The sequence below is a fragment of the Budorcas taxicolor genome, chromosome 10, assembly GCF_023091745.1.
Source record: "Budorcas taxicolor isolate Tak-1 chromosome 10, Takin1.1, whole genome shotgun sequence".
NCBI classification, from domain to species: domain Eukaryota; kingdom Metazoa; phylum Chordata; class Mammalia; order Artiodactyla; family Bovidae; genus Budorcas; species Budorcas taxicolor.
The window spans coordinates 19,590,217-19,610,027 of record NC_068919.1 but is presented as its reverse complement, the minus strand read 5'-3'; the positions used below and the strand labels follow the sequence as shown (position 1 = coordinate 19,610,027).

The window sequence follows — 19,811 nt, the reverse complement described above, 5'->3', positions numbered from 1 at the left end:
CTCTTCCCCAGTCACACTGACAGGTTGATTTCTTGGGAAACCGAGTTGCTGTTCCAGACAGCAATGGCCACTTCAACTGAAAGGCAAGCAAACTCAGACTGAGGTGGCTGCTCCAGGCTCCTGGGGAAGTTTATGAGTCCACAGAGAGACAGGAGCACATCCCAGGAGAACAGAGTGTGGTGATGGAGACAGAAAACACGAAGTTGCCTCTGTTCTCCGCCCTTTTCCCATTTCCAGTTCTAGGTAACAGAAGGCCTAGCTGTTCTTTTTTTTTTTTCCCAACTGGGAGAGTTCTCTACTCCCTGCAATAACTGCCCCCCACCTCTGTAACCTGCATGAGCTCTGTTCTCCACTGCCAGGGAAACATGGACAATCACTGACAGGAACACGTTTGTGCCCAGACACACATCAGACACAGACACATGCAGGTGACACGCAAACTCCACGCTGACACAGCAGGGCCCAACCCCCACTTACACAGAAACTGCCTCCTGGAATAGGAGATCCCAGAGAATCAATCTAGCTCAAGGGTTTTCAAATTATGCCAGGTGAATTATTCTGCAGAAAGAAGTCACACAAATAATGAAGCAATTTCCCACCAAAGGGAAGATGTTTAACTGCTAGAGATAACTGTAGAAAAGTGCACTGAAATTATTAGGTGTCATTTTCCTCTATCAGATTGCAAAGATTTAAAAGTTTGATAATATCCAGTGTTGGTGGGGGTGTAAAGATAGGTTATTTGGTAGAAAAAAAAAAAAAGATTACAATTTCTGGGATAGGTAACTTGGAAATATATGTCAAAACATTAAATGTAGCTAACCTTAAACCCAGTGATTCCACTCATAAAATTTACCTTCAGTTCAGTTCAGTTCAGTCGCTCAGTCGTATCTGACTCTTTGCGACCCCATGAATTGCAGCACGCCAGGCCTCCCTGTCCATCACCAATTCCCGGAGTTCACTCAAACTCACGTCCATTGAGTCGGTGATGCCATCCAGCCATCTCATCCTCTGTCGTCCCCTTCTCCTCCTGCCCCCAATCTCTGCCAGCATCAGGGTCTTTTCCAGTGAGTCAACTCTTCATATGAGGTGGCCAAAGTACTGGAGTTTCAGCTTTCGCATCAGTCCTTCCAAAGAACACCCAGGACTGATCTCCTTTAGAATGGACTTGTTGGATCTCCTTGCAGTCCAAGGGACTCTCAAGAGTCTTCTCCAACACCACAGTTCAAAAGTATCAATTCTTCGGCACTCAACTTTCTTCACAGTCCAACTCTCACATCCATACATGACTACTGGAAAAACCATAGCCTTGACTAGACAGACCTTTGTTAGCAAAGTAATGTCTCTGCTTTTTAATATGCTATCTAGGTTGGTCATAACTTTCCTTCCAAGGAGTAAGCATCTTTTAATTTCATGGCTGCAATCGTCATCTGCAGTGATTTTGGAGCCCAAAAAAATAAAGTCTGACACCATTTGCACTGTTTCCCCATCTATTTGCCATGAAGTGATGGGACCAGATACCATGATCTTCGTTTTCTGCATGTTGAGCTTTAAGCCAACTTTTTCACTCTCCTCTTTTACTTTCATCAAGAGGCTCTTTAGTTCATCTTCACTTTCTGCCATAAGGGTGGTGTCATCTGCATATCTGAGGTTATTTATATTTCTCCTGGCAATCTTGATTCCAGCTTGTGCTTCTTCCAGCCCAGCGTTTCTCATGATGTACTCTGCATATAAGTTAAATTAGGAGGGTGACAATATACAGCCTTGACGTACTCCTTTTCCTATTTGGAACCAGTCTGTTGTTCCATATGTAGATAAATATCACCGTACATAAATACTTATTAAGGAGGTTCATTATACTCTTTGTTTACAAACCAGAAAATTAGAAACACCTAACAAAATCTGTTAATAAAAAACTGGTCAAATAAGGGTATCGAACTACTATATATAAAATAAATAATTAATAAGAACCTACTGTAGATCACGGGGGCCTCCACTCAATACTCTGTAATTACCTATATGAGAAAAGAATCTTTAAAAAGTGGATTTATGTATAACCGATTCACTTTGCTGTACACCTGAAACTAACAAAACATTGTATATCAACTATACTCCAAGAAAAATTAATTTTAAAAACGTTAAGGGTACACAAAACATGGAATACTACTCATGCTAAGTCGCTTCAGTCATGTCCAACTCTTTGTGACCCCATGGATTGCAGCCCGCCAGGCTTCTCTGTCCATGGAAATCTCCAGGCAAGAGTATTGAAGTGGGTTGCCATTTCCTTCTCAATATACCTCTTAATCTCCTACTATTACCTGGCCCCTCACACCTTCCCTCTCCCTACTGGTAACCATTAGTTTGTTCTCTTTATCTGAGTTTGTTTCTTTTTTGTTATATTTACTATGTTGTTTTATTTTTTAGATTCCACATAGAAGTGATAACATACAGTTTTATCTTTCACTGACTCATTTCACTAAGCATAATACCCTCCATATTCATCCATGTTGTTATAAATGGCAAAATTTCATTTTTTAACTTTTTATTTTGTATTGGGGTATAACCAATTAACAATATTGTGATAGTCAAGGGGACAGCGAAGGGACTCAGCCATACATATATATGTATCCATTCTCCCCCAAACTCCCCTCCCATCCAGGCTGACACATAATACTGAGCAGAGTTCCCTGTGCTCTACAGTAGGACCTTGTTGGTTATCCATTTTAAATATAACATTGTGTACATGTCAATCCCAGACTCCCTATCTCTTCTCCTCATCCATCCCCTCTGACAACCATAAGTTCATTCTGTCTTTCTACTATGTAGATAAGTTCATTCGTATCATTTCTTTTTAAATTCTGCATATAAGCCATATCATATGGTATTTCCCCTTCTCTGTCTGACTTACTTCACTCAGTATGACAATCTCTAGGTTTATCCATGTTCCTGCAAATGGCATTATTTCATTCTTTTTATGGCTGAGTAATATTCCATTGCATATATATTCCATTGGCTATACCACATCTTTTTTATCCATTCATCTGTTTACGGACACTTGGGTTGTGTCCTTGTCTTGGGTATTGTAAATAGTGCTGTGTGAACATCAGGGTACATGTATCTTTTCGGTTTATCATTTCATTTTCTTTGGATATATCTCCAGAAGTGGACTTGCTGGATCATTACAGTTCTATTTTCAGTTTTTTGAGAAACTTCCCTAATGCTTTCCCACAATATATTTTTTTAATTGAAAAAAAAAGTAAAGTACAGAAGAACAAATTCTTTTTATCCCATTTGTATTTTTAAAAACATGTTTGTGCATGCATAGAAGGTACCTACAGGGTATATAGGAAACTGTTACAGTAGATAAGTCTGAAATTGAAAGGGGAGAGGGAGGGAGGGGAAGAGAAGGGAGGCTGATTTTTTTTACCTAATAACCTTTTGTACTATTTGACATTTTTACAATGAACATGTACTAACTGTATAATAAATTATTTTAACTGAAACATTTAAAAATATATTAGGGTTTCCTGCAGGATTTCACCTAGAAAAGAGTTCCACAAAAATTTTGAAGAAACTTTGTGCCACCCAACTCTACTGTACAGTCAGGAAAAATCGTGAAAGTCTTTTGAAATGGGAGGAAAAGTACCCTATTGAATACTGAGCTTGTGTAACCTTCCAGGTTATCTGACTGTAAACTGTCATTGTCTTTGAGTCCATAAGTTATAGAAAACTGAAAGTTATACTAATGATTCTTGTCCACAGCAGCAAATGAATTTTCTCAGGTGGAGATACAATTGATTTCTCCCTACTGTGGAAAAACCAATTTTGGATCAATTAACAAATTCATTTCATTATTCTTGAGTGCCAGTATGTGTAACTGGTCTTTGTATTGTCCTCTGAAGAGATGTTTAACACATCACTGGTTTCCTCATTAATTACTTAAAATCTTACACGTGTTCATGTTGTATATTTATGAGTTATGATTTTTCCTTCTAAACAACGATCTTTTAAGAAAGTGGAGAAAATGAGGAGGAGTTTTGCCCAAGGTTAGGTGCCTGTGGTTGCAAATATAGAACCAACCGCCAACCCTCAAGGGCTTCCCAGGTGGAGCAGTGGTAAAGAATCTGCCTGCCAAAGCAGGAGATACAAGAGATAGCAATTTGATGCCTGGGTTGGGAAGATCCCCTGGAGGAGGAGATGGCAACCCACTCCAGTATGCTTGCCTGAAGAATCCCATGGACGGAGGAGCTTGGCAGCCCCCAGTCCATGGGGTCGCAAAGAGGCAGAAACAACTGAGCACACACATCCCGGCCCTCAAATTTGTCCATTTTACCTATACCATCAAGTAACCAGGATTGAAATGCTCTCCGCACTGACACATATTTAACTCCATATAGAATATCATTCATTTCGAAAATGCTTTCTCCCAAATATCCACACAATCACATATGCACAAACACTCTGCTGACATGTAAAAACTCCCGCACAGAAGCAAGACCCACCCATCTCTCTCTCTCTCTCTCTCTCACACACACACACACACACACACACACACACACACACCTGGGCCGGGTTCCATTCTGCTAAGCAGCTGAAGGGCTAGGACTGGAGCGTGATCCCTTCCCACAGACCCTTGACTGCCACGCAGAGAGAAAGAGGCGGTTCCCTCACTTATAACCATGAGGCAGTGTGGTGCTTAGGTGTTGCGATAAGGGCTCGAGTTCAAGCAGGCAGCCAAAGCCCCATCCTTAGACAGCCCAGCCTGGGAAGTGGGTCGCATCGGGACAGGACCAGACTCCATCCGGGCGCCGAGCCCCCGAGATCTGGGGGAGTCAAGGAAGGCTGCCCTAAGGCAGTGGCCTCCGCCTTGAGGTTTGAAAACCCTGGAGCCAAGACTTCAAGCCCAGGAGCAACTGCACGGCAGCTGCGGGACTGAGCAGGGGATGAAAAAAGCCCACGCTCCAAGCGCGGACAGGCTGGGCTGAAGGCGTTTCTGTTTGTTGTGCGGAAAAAGAAATCATAGGAGATGAAGACCCATTGCGGGGCCTAGTCCGTGAGCCGCGAGGCTCGGGAGCCCCTCCCGGTGGCTCGCTCGGTCCATACCCGGCGAGTCTGAGGCTCTTGCGGTGGGCTTGCGGCGCCCCCTGGGGGCTCCGAGCGGCTCTCCCTCCTGGCACGGGCCAGCCCGGAGACGTCGGCACGAGTTGCGGGGCGCTCCTAGGCTGCCCGCCAGACTGTCCGGTCCTCGGTCCCCTCCAGGCGCCGGGAGACCTCCTGCAGGCGCGGCTCGGTTCTGATGCATCTCTGAAGGTGACCTCCACGCATCTCCATCACCGAGAGATCCCATCCTCATTCCGCAGATGAGAAAGCCCGGATTCTAAGACACATCCACGGGCTCCAAGAGGAGTCTCTGGGACCCTGAGGCCCATCCTCTCTCGTCTTTTTCCGCCTAGGGACCCCATCCTTTGCCCTAGAGAGGCTAGATGTGACCTTTCTACCTGCCTTCTCTTCGCGGTTTCTTGAAGCCAGAGAGGTCACCTGAAGCATCCTTCTTGGGATGGGCTGGCAAGGCTGCAGTATGAACAAGAGTGTGTGTGGAGTGGGGTTATTCTTAGCTACTGCAGAAGGAAGGTAGAGCAACTTTAATGGAGGCAAATCTGAGAACATCATTGGAAGTGTCCTCGGAGGTAGATGTGACTCTGTCCTAAAGAGACATTTAAGAAACTGCAGATTCTGCCATGAGAATGTTCCTCCTTCATGGTTTGTAATAGCAAAAACTTGCGAACGGTGCAACTTTCTACCAGTAGATTAGATAACTAGTAGCCTATGCAGCGGAGAAGGCAATGGCACCCCACTCCAGCACTCTTGCCTGGGGAATCCCAGGGACGGTGGAGCCTGGTGGGCTGCCGTCTACGGGGTCGCACAGAGTCGGACACGACTGAAGCGACTTAGCAGCAGCAGCAGCAGCAGCTTATGCAGCCATGAAAAATCATATTGGATTAAAAAAATTGGTGATATCACAGTGTTCATTATATTGTTAAGGAATAAATCATTACAAAACAAAATATGTAATAAAATTCCACTTTTGTGAAGATGTATGTGTCTGTGTGCACACATTATATTAAAAAGTCTGCAAAGGGCTTCCCTGGTGGCTCAGTGGTAAAGAATCCACCTGCCAAGGCAGGAGACATGGGTTGAATCCCTGGTGTGGGAAGATCCCACATGCCTCAGAGCGACTAAGCGCATGGGCCATAGCTATTGAGCCCATGCTCTAGAGCCTGGGAGCCACAGCAAGAGAAGTCACTGCAGGGAGAAACCTGCCCACTGCAATGAAGAGCAGCCCCCAATCACTGCAACTGGAGAAAGCCTGAGTGCAACAACAAAGACCCAGCACAGCCAAAAATAAAGACATAGAAGTATTTTTTTTAAGTCTGCAAAGATATACAGCAAAAAACTGAACATTGATCAATGGGATTAAGGGTGATTTTTAAAGTACTCATTCTTTTCTATATTTTCTAAACGATATATACTGAATATGTATTGTTTTATAGTTTCTTTTTTAAGCAGAAAAAGTCCAGTATTCACTTACTGGAGAAAGAGCAGCCAAAAAACTTGGATAAAGGAAGTAGGAAAGAGGATTATGGGGGCCTTTCCTATGCTCACGCCAGAATAGCCACAGGAATCATGGTCACCAAGAGCGGCTCCTTCTGAAGAATGTGATAGTGATGATACATTTTCCGAAGTGTTGATTATAACACAGTTTGCAGCATGACTCAGTTTAGAGGATCATGCATTTGGCCACAGATCAGAAGCTCTGGAAGAAAAACTGCTACTGGATACCCACTCGAGTTGTACTGGATAAAGTAACTGGCCAGTGCACCAAATTCCAGAAGGTTGATGAATATGCAGTAAGTAATGCGGTTTCTTTCTTGTATCAGCTCCATGCAAATTGACCGGAGTATATAGAACAATGTTTGAGATCCAATGAAGAAGCAGAGGATTTATCTGCACCAACCTGGGCTTGTCATTCTTGGTTGTGCATGATCAGCATGTGAAGCCGTCCTGTTGATGGATTCAGCTGTGATTGGGAGCAGGGATGACAAAGTAGGCTGTCAGAGAGGAGCAAGTCATCCAGATTCTCCCAGACAAGAAGACAAGACTGAAACTACGTTGGGCTTTTTCCTTCTGAAATTTGGCAAAGTGGAATTTGCTGAAAAGTAAGCAGTTCAGTCTGTTTTTAATTTCACTTCTCAAGAAAGCCAGCTAACTTTCATCATGACTTATGAAGCTTGTATCTTTTTTGAAATTAACTTTTTCATAAACCTTAATTGAAGATATGCAGAATTTTTACATGTGAAAATAATTTTGCCAATGTATTACCCAGTATTTTTCCACTGTATTACCCAGTTTTTATTTGAAAAGTTATTCTCTATTGTTCTAAACAGTTCAGTTCAGTTGCTCAGTCGTGTCCGACTCTTTGCGACCCCATGAATTGCAGCACGCCAGGCCTCCCTGTCCAGCACCAACTCCCGGAGTTCACTCAAACTCACGTCCATCGAGTTGGTGATGCCATCCAGCCATCTCATCCTCTGTCGTCCCCTTCTCCTCCTGCCCCCAATCCCTCCCAGCATCTGAGTACATAGTGCCAAAAACTAAAAAAAATATATATATATATAGTTTCAGCATCAGGAATGGATTGTTTAAAGAAATCAGTTTGCAATAGATTGTAATGAACTATAATGGTCCTTTAAAGATTTAGATGACCTTTTAAAGAATGGTTTAGAAGTAAATTGCTGGAAATATTAATTCATTAACAAAAAGAAAAACATAAACATGAGGGGGGATGAATTGCCTGCCCTTTTTGGGAGGTAGGGAAATAACATTCACAATGGGACCTGCAGGCCCTGCCACTGCTACTGAGGCCAGTGACCCCAAAAATTGACCACTTGGGATGTTTGCTACCCATGGCCTGGCACTAGGGTCTAAGTCTGTGGTATAAAGAAGAGCTATTGGGCTTCCCTGGTGGCTTAGTGGTAAAGAATCTGCCTGCCAATGCAGAAGATGCGAGTTTGATCCCTGATAAGGGAAGATTCCCCATGCCAAGAAGTAGCTAAGCCCGTGCACCACGACTACTGAGCCTGTGCGCTACAGCCCACACACACAACTACTGAAGTCCACAAGCCACAGAGCCCATGTTTCACAGCAAGAGAAGCCACTGCAACGAGAAGCCTGCACACCACAACTAGAGAGTAGCCCCAGATCACTGCAACTGGAGAAAAGCTTGTGCAGCAAAGAAGAGCTGGCACAGCCAAAAATAAAAATAAAAATAAAGTTATAAAAAGGAAAAAGAAAAAAGAGAGAGAGCTACTGTTAAGGAGATAGATGCAGTCGCCTTCATTCTGCCCTGCTTCCTGTTTCAGAATTTTTTTAAGAAGAGAAGGTAGTGTGTCTTTAGAAATCAGAGATTCAAATCTCAGCACCCAACGTCCACCCCACCACCACCAACTGTGGTTTGGGGCAAGTCACATAATCTGTCTCAGTTTCTCATCTGTGACATGGAGAGAACAATATTCATATTGTGCAGTTGCTGAAAGATCTGTAATTATTCAACAAGTATTTATTGAATGCCAGGCACTATTCTAGTCACTGACTAGGACAGACAAGGTCCCTGTTTTCACAGAATTCATATTCTAATTGGATGAGATCACAATAAACAAACGAGAGAATCAGATATGAATAAGTTCTAGACATAAAGCAGAGGGAAAGGTGAGAGTCCTCCAGGCTCATGATGTTACATTGGCTGCTCAGGGAAGCTCTGTGTGAGCAGGCTGTATTTGAGCAGAGAGATGAATGAAAGACTCCGCCTACAGCGCAGGAGATGCAAGAGACCCAGGTTCAATCCCTGGGTCGGGAAGTTCCCCTGGAGAAGGAAATAGCCACCCACTCCAATATTCTTGCCTGGAAAATCCCACAGAGAAGCCTGGTGGGTTACAGTCTATGGGGTCACAAAGAGCTGGACACTACTGAGTGACCGAGCATGCACACGCACATGGATGGCAGAAGCAACCAGGCAGGCAGAGATCCAAGGGAGAATCTGGGTGAAGGGTCCAGAGGACTTCTCTGAACCATGTTCTTGTGGCTTCCCGTGAATCTATAACTATTTCAAAGTAGAAAAGTTCTTTTAAAAGCAGTTAACTTATTTTTTTTAATATTCATTTATGTATTTGACTGGGTCTTAGTTGCAGCATTCAGGATCTTCCATCTTCATTGCAGCATGCGAGATCTTTAATTGTGGCGTGTAAACTTTCATTTGCAGCATGTGGGATCCAGTTTCCTGCCCAGGTATGGAACCCTCTGCATTGGGAGAGTGTAGTCTTAGCCACTGGACCACCAGGGAAGTCCCCAAAGCAATTAACTATTGATACACACTACAGTCTGCATGCTAAGTCGCTTCAGTCGTGTCTGACTGTGCAACCCTGTGAACTGTAGCCTATCAGGTTCCTCTGTCCATGGGATTCTCTAGGCAAGAATGCTGGAGTGGGTGGCCATGCCCTCCTCCAGAGGATCCTCCCGACCCAGGGATCCAACCTGCATCTCTTAGGTCTCCTACAGTGGCAGGCAGGTTCTTTACCACTAGCCCCACCCACTATTGATACACACTAGCACATACTGTATGGTTTTATTTATATAAAATTCTGGAAAGTATAAACTGACTGATAGCAACAGAAAGTATGTCATCAGTTGCCTGGGTACAGAGTAGGAAGCAGGGATGTCTGGGCAAGAAGGGATGAGAGGGTGGACATGAGGAATCCTTCAGGGTGATGGATATGCTTATTATCTGAGTTGTAATGATGGTTTGGGATGTGTATACAGGGTAAACTTATTAAATTGTATACTCTATTGTGAATTTTATTGTATGCTAATTGTATCTCAATAAAGGTACTAAAATCTTAAGCACCTAGAAGTAAATCATGCTAAAAATATGCAAAGCTTCTACACATAAAAGTTTACATTATGCAAAACATTTAAGTAGGTCTAAATAAATAAATGGACATATTGTAGTCTTAGGAAATACAACTCAATACTGAAAAGATGTCAATCCTCCCCAAATGAAACTAATGAAAATCTTAACTGTTTTCTTGGTTTTGTTTTGTTGTTGTTGTTGTTGACAAGTCAATTTGAAAATGTATTCAGGAATTAAAAGAAGGCCAAGGATAGCCAAGCTGCTCTTGCAAACTAAGGTTAAAAAATTTACATTCTCATGTCAAAATAGTGAGGTGCTGGTATGAGGATAAATGAATAGACCAAAGGAGCAGAATAAAGGGCCTCAAAACAGATCCACGTATATGCAGATAATTGATATTGGACAAAGGTGGGAATGCAGGGTTGTTGAGAAATGACCAATAAAAGGCACTGTGCCAATTGGGTATCTATAAAAATTCCCGCCACAAAATACAAAAATCAGTTTCAAAGTGGATTAAACATATAAACATGAAACATAAAAACTTACACCTCTGTAAAGGAGAATAGGGGAATATTTATTTTCATGACCTCAAGTAAGGAAATATTTTTAAAAACAGTAACAAAAAGTACCAATGACAAAGGAGAAGGCAACAATAAAAAGGAAGAAACTATTAACTACAGTAAAATTAAGAACTTTATTCACTAAGGATATTATGAAGAGAATGAAAAGACAAGCGACAGGGGTGGAGGAAAAGATGTTCACAACTAATAGATGAAACCTTGTCAAAACCACAGTAAGACACCACTGCACATCCGATAAAATGGCAAATTTTTAAGAATCTATTGTTATGTATTTGGAGCAAGAGAAACTCATATGCTGCCAGTGGGAGGGTAAACTGATGGACCACTTGGAAAGATGTCTTATATTATCAAGTAAAGTTGAGGAGGACAAGGGTTAGCATATGACTCAGAAATTTCACTCTTAGTGTATACCCTACAGGAGCATCTGTATATGTATATCAGAAGTGTGTGCAGAGCAGTATTATACATAATAGGAAAACACTGGGAAAATTACAAATGTCCTACACACAGTAAAGTTGATAAATGAACTGTCATATTTTCATTCAGTGGAATATTGCATAGGTGCTGAGCAGCTAAAAATTAGAAAAGGTCACTGTACAGTGATCTGTGCAGAGATGCCAGTCATCCTTAAAGTGAGAGAGTGGCAGTCCAGGAGGCCTGAGAAGAAAATTAAACACAGTTCTCAAGAACCAATCAGAGCAATGGCAGGGAGTGCTTGGGCACATGTCAACATGTAGCAGACGTGTGGTAGGCTCTTTTAGGATAACTCTACCGCCCACAACCATTTGGTAACATAGGAATTATTTTGTAGGTAAAGAAACTGAGGAACAGAAAAGTTAAATGACTTGCCTGAGGTCACACAGACAGTGGATGGCAGAAGTGGAGTTTTAAAACCAAGCATCAGGGACTTCCCTGCTGGCTCAGTGGTTAAGACTCCTCACTTCTAATGCAGCACCCATGGGATCAATCCCTGGCCTGAGATCTAAGATCCCCCACATGCCACGTAATTTGGCCAAAAACAAACAACAACTGGAAAAAAAGAAAAACAAAACACAGGCATCAAGCCCCACAATCTCTCCATTTAAGTAGAAACTGGTGGTTGCCTGGCAACAAGCATTCACTGCCTCTCCTTTCTTTCAGAGCCCTGATTTGATCCTTTCAAAGCCATCATGATTTTGTCATCATGGACTCCCGCCTTTCTGCTGTCCCCTAGGGATGGCAGAGCAAAAGACAGAACAAGTCTGGGACGCTGACGACTGGATAGCAGATGTGTCCTGCCAGATCAGTTTTTGCTTCCTTTCATTTATTTTTTTTCTTTATTTTAGTTTGGAAAACAACACTCGAAGGCAGAATGCTTCAAGAACCATTGAGGTTCTTGAATTAAGAAGGAAATGCAGTTTAAAGGCACAGTTTCCATTTCCTTCCAAACATAAGCTGCAAGGGTATCAGAACCCAAATCAGAACTATAGCATATACTGCACGATGCATGACAGGGCTGGCGGACACGGCCTGCAGAGGAACACCAAGCAGGAGGACCTGTACACACAAAAAGGCTGCACAGGCAGTGTTTGTCTATTTTTAAAAATATTTATATATGTATTTGCCTGTGTTGGGTCTTAGTTGAGGCACACGGGATCTTCACTGCCATGTGAGGGCTTTCTAGTCGTGGCTCATGGGGTGGGTAACTGCAGCACAGGGGCCTAGTTGCCCCACGGCATGTGGAATCTTAGTTCCCCGACCAGGGATCAAACCCGAGCCCCCTGCATTGGAAAGCAGATTCTTAACCCCTAGACTACCAGGGAAGTGCCCAGGCAGCGTGATGGCAGTATTCTAGGGAGCCTGAGGTGTCCAGAGAGCACCATGGGACCAGCCCGTGCTTCCCCTGCATGCTGACTAGTTTGCCCTGTGAAGCTCTTGGGTCCCCGCCAGACAGAAGCACTGCACCTCCCGCTTTCCCCTGCTCAGCACTCTCTCCGAGCAATTCATCCTGAAGTGTAAACGTAGGACCACTGCACCATTACATCCCCACACACTAAGAAGCTCCCAATCCATGCAGCAAGGTTTGGTCACTGGCAAGGAACCAGCACGCCTCTCCTCACTGCTTTGCTGCCACCATTGTTGTCACCCAGCTCCTGTGCCTCCAAGGGCGCCGCCGTGCCCCATGCAGCAGCCCAGCCTCTGTTTTGCTGGTTTCCTCCTGATGCAGCTTAGGGAGGAGGATGTCTGACAGCCTGAGAGCTCTGGCTCCAGACACAAAGCCTGCGCTTTTCAGATCCCAGGACCCTTTTATTTCTTCTTTTTTGTCTCCTGGGAGTTTTCTATAACCGTCAAAGCTGTGCTCTGATGCTGGCCTTTGGGTGTGACCTGTGTTGGGTGATGTCCCGGGTAACAGCAAAGGCCTTGACACGGTATGGACTTCAGCGAGCACCTTGGATCAAACCCTAGAGGCTTGAAATGATGGGAAAAGTGGGTTATCCCAGCTTTCATGAGGCCTGTTTGGTCCTACTTTAGTTTCTATTCCAAATGTGGGAACAAACTTGCTGCTTAAAACCTTTCAGGTCACATGGGTCATGTGCTGGCTGGTGGTTATGTCACGGCTAAGGACTGTGCATGTGTCAGTCGTTCAGTCGTGTTCAACTCTTTGCGACCCCATGGGCTGCAGTCCTCCAGGCTCCTCTGTCCATGGGATTCTCCAGGCAAGAACACTGGAGTGGGTAGCCATTCCCTTCTCCAGGGGATCTTCCCAACCCAGGGATCAAACCAGGTCTCCCACATTGTAGGCAGAGTCTTTACCCTCTGAGCCATCAAGGAAGACCTTGCCTTAAGCTAATTTGGGACTGACAGGACTCTGCTAACTCCGTATATAAATATGGGATCTGCTCCTTGGCCTTCCAGGTCAGGGTCTTGGGTGGGACACCTGTAGCCTCCATCTGCCTCTGAATTTTCTGAAATAAAGTTGCTTTTTGCTCTCACTTCAAGGGCCTCAGAGAGATAACCAATAACAAAGGCCATGTCTGGAAGCAATTTGGGTTGGGGGAGGGGTGCCTTGAGGCTTGTACAGTCCTTTTCTATTTGTTCAGAACTGGGCAGCCCCACCTATCCACTTAGGGCTGTTTTGTATAACTGCCCCCAGAAATCTAACTTCAAGAAAAACAATTGGCTTGTAAAGCATTCCAGAGTCATTAAACAGATCGATGATCAAAATCTGAAATGACTATTGCTCACTAATGAAATCTTTCAAGAGGAACTGTAGTGCCAAGAACACTGAATGCCTGCCCCTGAGCCCTTAGTGAGGAGTAGAAGGAATCAAGGTCCCTGTGACTGGTATGAGACCAGAAGCCCCAACAAGCTCCACCATGACGGGCAACGCTCACTCATATTCTGCAGTTCCTGCAGCTCCTGCCTCTAATTCTCAGTTAGAATTAGATGAGCACCATGTCCAACCCCATCACCACCCACAATGCAAACTGACACTGAACCACCAACCAATAGGAGCACAGAGCATCTATCTCTAGCTTGCTGCAGTTGCCCACAGAGTACTAGCAACCTGTTAGGACTTTTTTTTTAGCTGCACCTTGTGGAATGTGGGATCTTAGTTCTCCAATCAGGGATCCAATCCAAGGCCCCTGCATCGTGAAGCTCAGAGTCTTAACCACTGAACCGCCAAGGAAGTCCCCTTTGGACTTTTACAGGAGAAATCAACTTCCGTTTTGTTCAAGCTGCTGTTGTTTGTTACCAGCCTGGGTTCTTGAACTCTTTAATCTACAGAAATTAATAAGAGGCCAGACAAGAAATCCAGGCAAGGCTTTACTGGAACTCATGATGTAGCACAAGGCAGTGAAAACAAGTAACAGATGTCTTTGAGCTGGTCCCTTAAGGGGGGTAAGGGTAAGGGTGGACTGGTGGGTCTGGTTAGAAGGTTGGCTCAGGTGGTTTGCCCACCCTCTTTGTGGTGCTGTGTGCAGGGATCACATTCAGTACTCTGGTTTGGCTCCCAGCACCTCAGAAGTGGCAGCTGGCTAAGGGGAGGAGAATGGGAGAGGGTTGGATTGGGAGTTTGGGATTAGCAGATGCAAACTGGTGTATATAGGATGGATAAACAAGGTCCTACAGTATAGCACAGGGAACTATCCTCAATATCCTGAGGTAAGCCATAATGGAAAAGAATATGAAAAAGAATGTACATATTATGTATGTACAACTGAGTCCCTTTGCTGTGTATGAGTAATTAATACAGGACTGTAATTCAACTACACTTCAATTTAAAAAAAGGTGGTGGGGGGCGGTGCTTCCCTGGTGGTTCAGCCGGTAAAGAATCTGTCTGCAATATAGGAGACCTGGATTCAATCCCTGGGTAGGGAAGATCCCCTGGAGAAGGGAATGACTACCCACTCCGGTATTCTTGCCTGGGAAATGCCATGGACAAGAGGAGCCTGGCAGGCTACAATTCATGGAGTTACAGAGTCAGACACCACTGAGCAACTAACACTCACTTTCAATAAAAAATATGTTTTAAAAAATTAATTAAATTTAAAACAAGAAGTGGCAGTTGCGTTTTAGCCTTTTTGTAACTTATAGTTCATAATTTGCCTGACTCCCCATGTATGCAGTTATTTTTAGTCCCTCACAGTTTCTTTGTTTTCTGTTTCTCCAGGAGGAGGGGAGGAGACATTTCCCAGATTCCACCCTGTCTCAGCTTTGCCTCTGTGAGTAAACCTCAAATTCTAGTATGAAATATTTGAAAGTTGCTAATAGAGTAGATCTTAAAAGCCCTACAAGAAAAAAAAAGAAAATTGTTATGTAGGTAATAAATGTTCACTAAACTTTTTGTGGTAATCATTGCACAAAATGTATGTGTAATACACCTTAAACTGGTACAATGTTATATGCCAATTATATCTCAATAAAACTAGAGGGGGGAAAAGTTCTGGCAGGCCTAGGAAAAAGCAGAAGAATTCAGTACAAAGTGCTGGCAGCTTAGCAAGTCTCCTGGGAGCCAGAAGGGAAGGCCCCAGGTGGCTTTCTCTTTACATCACTTTTCCTCTTCCTCTAAGCTTGTTTGCTCCATGGTCTTCCCACAGTTCAGCTTCCTCAGCTGCCCCCGCCCCCCCCACCTAAAACTCCACCTTCGGAATATATTTAACTGGCCCTATCTAACCTTCAACATTACGTGACCTTGCAGGTCCACAACCCAAACCAACTAGCTACAGACTCTTGACTCTTGGCTCAAATTCTCAGTGGACAGACGTGCTCTCTGGCCAGTCAGGGAATTCACTGCTTTTGAATTACATGCTGGTTCAGTCACTTACAGGGTGGTAGGAAAACCTGCTCACTGGGGGTCATGTGGGGGAGCAGTTTCTCTGGGAACTAACTGGCATGTCTCCCTGAGGTGAGAGAAGGGGCAGGTAACTCTAGTGAAGACAGCTTCACACAGATTTCACTGGCTCCTTTCTTTTCTGTAATAGCCCAGATCGCTTCCTGTGTGAACATCTCCTTTGAAAGGGATGTTATGGTCAGGTGGGCTGGGTGGGGTGAGACAGGGAGGGTAGATGACCAGGATGGGGAGATGCTGGGGGAAATGAAGCCAAATGCCCAAGATCAAAGCTAGAGAAATAAAGAACCACTGCAAAGCCCCAAAGGTCAGGAGCAGAGTGGAAAATCGGACGCAGAGCCAAGGTCAGGAGCCAGCAGAACTGGAAAAATGGAAACCATCCAGGAACAAGACCAGGCCTGGCAAGACTACTGCTGAGAATGAGCTGGCAGCAAAGCCTAGCTTCACTGACTCTCAACCGAGGCTCACACACAGAAGAGTCATAGTGAAGACAGGGTCTGCTGGGTTTAAGTCATGTAACCAAGGGAGAAGAGGAGAAACCGGGGTTTCTTATCGCAGGTCCAGAACCCCTTGTGTTATACACAAGATTGTGTGCATTTGTGCATGTTCTGAGGTTGTTAAAGGGAACAGCGCCCCCAAAGGGTTATTTTAAGGTTCGAAGCTGATCATCCAGCGAGGACAATCCCTGCGGACTCCCCTCAGTCTCGGCAAACGCCCCCAAGCAGCTGCAGGTCTCGGTCACCCTCCAAAGGCACAGAATCCCCCTGCCACTCGTGTCCCCAAGGGCTCACAAGCGGCGCTGCTGCCATCGTATTCCTCCGGGGAGCGCCAAGCCCCGGGTCTGAAAGAGGGTGAGTTTAGCTAACAATGGAGGATGGACAGACGGGCAGAGGGACCGATTAAAACAGGGGGAGTGTGATTTGTGCCCCTCTGAGGAACTGCGGGTTCAGCTCAAATGGGAACACCGACAGGCTCAAAGATTGACATGAGGTTTACCCGCTTCTTCAAAATCGGTCTGGTTTATCCTACTAGGAAAACAAACGGATCCTTGCCTCTCTATTTTTGGGTACGGATGGAGTTCTGGGAAAAGGTACAGCGCCCGGACAGGCATTATGGCCTTTGTCCAACCTCCCTCAGACTCAAAACCGCGCGCGCCCCCAGCAGCTAAGATTCGGACCAAGGAAGAGGAGTCTCCGCCCCTCTCCACCGCCCCGCCGCGCCCCGCCCAGCCGAGGGACCACGACGCGCCGGCGTGACGTGGCGCGCGAGTCTGCGTCGGCGCGTGCTGAGCCCGGAAGAGGCGCGGGCCGGGCCAGGAGGTGTTCGCCGCCGCTTCCACGCCTCTGTCTCCATGGCGCTGTGGCGCGGCTCCGCGTACGCTGGCTTCCTGGCGCTCGCGGTGGGCTGCATCTTCCTCCTGGAGCCGCAGCTGCCGGGGTCGGCCCTGCGCTCGCTGTGGAGTTCGCTGCAGCTGGGGCCCGCGCCCGCGCCCCCAGGAGCCGGCTCCCCTGAGGGCCGGCTGGCAGCCGCCTGGGACGCGCTCATCGTGCGGCCGGCCCGGCGTTGGCGCCGCGTGGCCGTGGGGTGAGTGCCTGCGGGGCCTGCCTCTCTGGGTGTCTCCAGGAGGTGCGGGCGCTCTGGGCCTCTGGGGGCCGCCTTGGCGGAGGTCAGACGGCTTGGGAGCTGGGAGGTAGAGCCGGCGTGGAAACAGGTTCCTAGAGGTCCCCCGGAGGGCCCTCGGTGCTGGTGTCCACACCACCTGCCTGGCTGGAAGCGTCGCACGTCTTGGACGAGCCCCATTTGTCACTGCTACCGGGACTCACCAGACTGCTTTTTCCTCTGTGCTGGCCCCTGCACCTTCCTCGTCTCTGTAGGACCAGCCCCTGCTAAGTCGCTTCAGTCGTGTCCGACTGTGTGTGACCCCAGAGACGGCAGCCCACCAGGCTCCCCCGTCCCTGGGATTCTCCAGGCAAGAACACTGGAGTGGGTTACCATTTCCTTCTCCAGTACATGAAAGTGAAAAGTGAAAGTGAAGTCGCTCAGTCCTGTCCGACTCTTAGCGACCCCATGGACTGCAGCCCACCAGGCTCCTCCATCCATGGGATTTTCCAGGCAAGAGTACTGGAGTGGGGTGCCATTGTCTTCTCCGGGACCAGCCCCTAGAACCAGCCTAATAGCCTCTTGGAAATCCCGCTCAGCCTGACTCGGTAAAGTTCAAGTCGCTTTCATTCCAATCTCTGCTCTTCTGGCGGTTACTCCTTTGCAGTCAGAAATGCTTGGTCTTTCCATTTCAGTGGCACTCTCTTGCTTCTGAACTACTTGAAGGTGTGGTCGCTGTCTTTAGCTGCTGAGTTTCTTTATGCCTTGTTTTCGCTTCCTGAATGCCATAGTCTGGAGACCACCACTCTACTGAAACTTCTCTCTCAAAGCTTATCTAAGCCTTGTGGGTTTTCATAATCAGCTTCCACTTTTAGTCTTCACTGTCAGCTCTCTGCAGCCTTCCACACATGAAGCATGCCTTCTCCTTGAAACTCTTTTCTTCCCCAGATTTCAATGACATTGCAATTTTAGGATTCTCCCAAATCACAGTGCCTCCTTTCTTTATATTCTCCTCTTGCTTGTAAGTAAATTATTCCCTCTACGAATTTTAGTTCTTGTCTAAGTTCAACTTGAATATCTTGCCACAAAAGCAGATCTTCTACCAAGTACGCTACTAGTTCTGTGAGTATTGGGACCACAAAGGGTAAGGTAAAGCAGAGTTATCATGAAGATTAAATTATCTTTGTTATTTAGCATAGTGTCGGCTTTAAAGAGCAGACAGCTAATGTTAGGTAGTACTTATATATATGTTAACATTTTTATTGTTTCTTCATGTGTATCTTCTTTTAACTCTTTCAAGTTCAGGCACGTTCACCTGTATCCTTATCAGCTTAATTGTCCTCCCTGGTTTTGTGAGTCTTCAGTCAATTCGTGGGCTTTCCAGGTGGTGCAGTGGTAAAGAATCTGCCTACCAATGCAGGAAATGCAAGAGACATTTTCTTGCATTGCAAAATGCAATGGGTTTGATCCCTGGGTTGGGTAGATCCCCTGGAGCTATTCTTGCTTGGCAAATCCCATGGACAGAGGAACCTGGTGGGCTACAGTCCATGGGATTGCAAAGAGTCAGACATTACTGAGCACACGCTTTCAATAAATATTCATTAACTACATGGTATGCGGCAGGTCCATGCTAAGTTCTAAGAATCCGGGGATGGATGAAGCAAGGTCCCAGTCTCATTTTTTGGAAACAAATATGTTCATTACTGCATTAGTTCACTCAGGCTGCCGTAACAGAGGACCTCAGACTGGGGGCTTAAACAGCAAAAATTTATTTTCTCACAGTTCTCCAGGCTGATAATCCAAGAGGAAGTCCTCTCTTTCAGGCTTGCAAATGGCTGCCTTCTCACCGTGTACTCACATGGCTTTTATTCATGAGCACTTCTGGTGTCTCTTCCTCTTCTTAAGCTGACAGTAGTCCTATGGATGATGGCTGCATACATGCGTACTCAGTCACCTCTGACTCTTTGTGACCCCAGGGGCTGTAGCTCACCAGTCTCCTCTGTCCAGGCAAGAAGACTGACTTGCCATTTCCTGCTCCAAGGCATCTTCCAACTCAGGGATCGAACCCTCACCTCCTTTGTCTCCAGCTCTGGCAGGCAGGGTTTTTTTTGTTTTTTTTTAAAACCACTGCACCACCTGGGAATCCTGGATAATGGCCTCATTTAACCTCAATTACTTCCTTAAATAGTCCCTATCTCCACATATGGTCACATTTGTGGTCAGGGCTTCAATATGAATGGGGTGGGGTAGGGGAGAGGGACATAATGCTGTCCATAACAATTTTTAAAAAGTGCTTTCTTGTGTCCCAGAGAATAACTAGTAATTCTTCCCAGGATGA

At 45.6% G+C, this 19,811-nt stretch overlaps 1 protein-coding gene across 2 annotated transcripts in view; it reads left to right on the top strand.

Annotated features, from left to right (window-relative positions):
- Positions 1-17,225: 17,225 nt before the first annotated feature.
- ADPGK (ADP dependent glucokinase) overlaps positions 17,226-19,811 on the top strand; it is a 32,303-nt gene continuing 29,717 nt past the window's right edge. For both annotated transcript variants that reach the window (XM_052646676.1, XM_052646675.1), the window contains exon 1: positions 17,226-17,458. In XM_052646676.1, coding sequence (XP_052502636.1) covers positions 17,226-17,458 — 233 coding nt within the window. The remainder of the gene's footprint in view (positions 17,459-19,811) is intronic.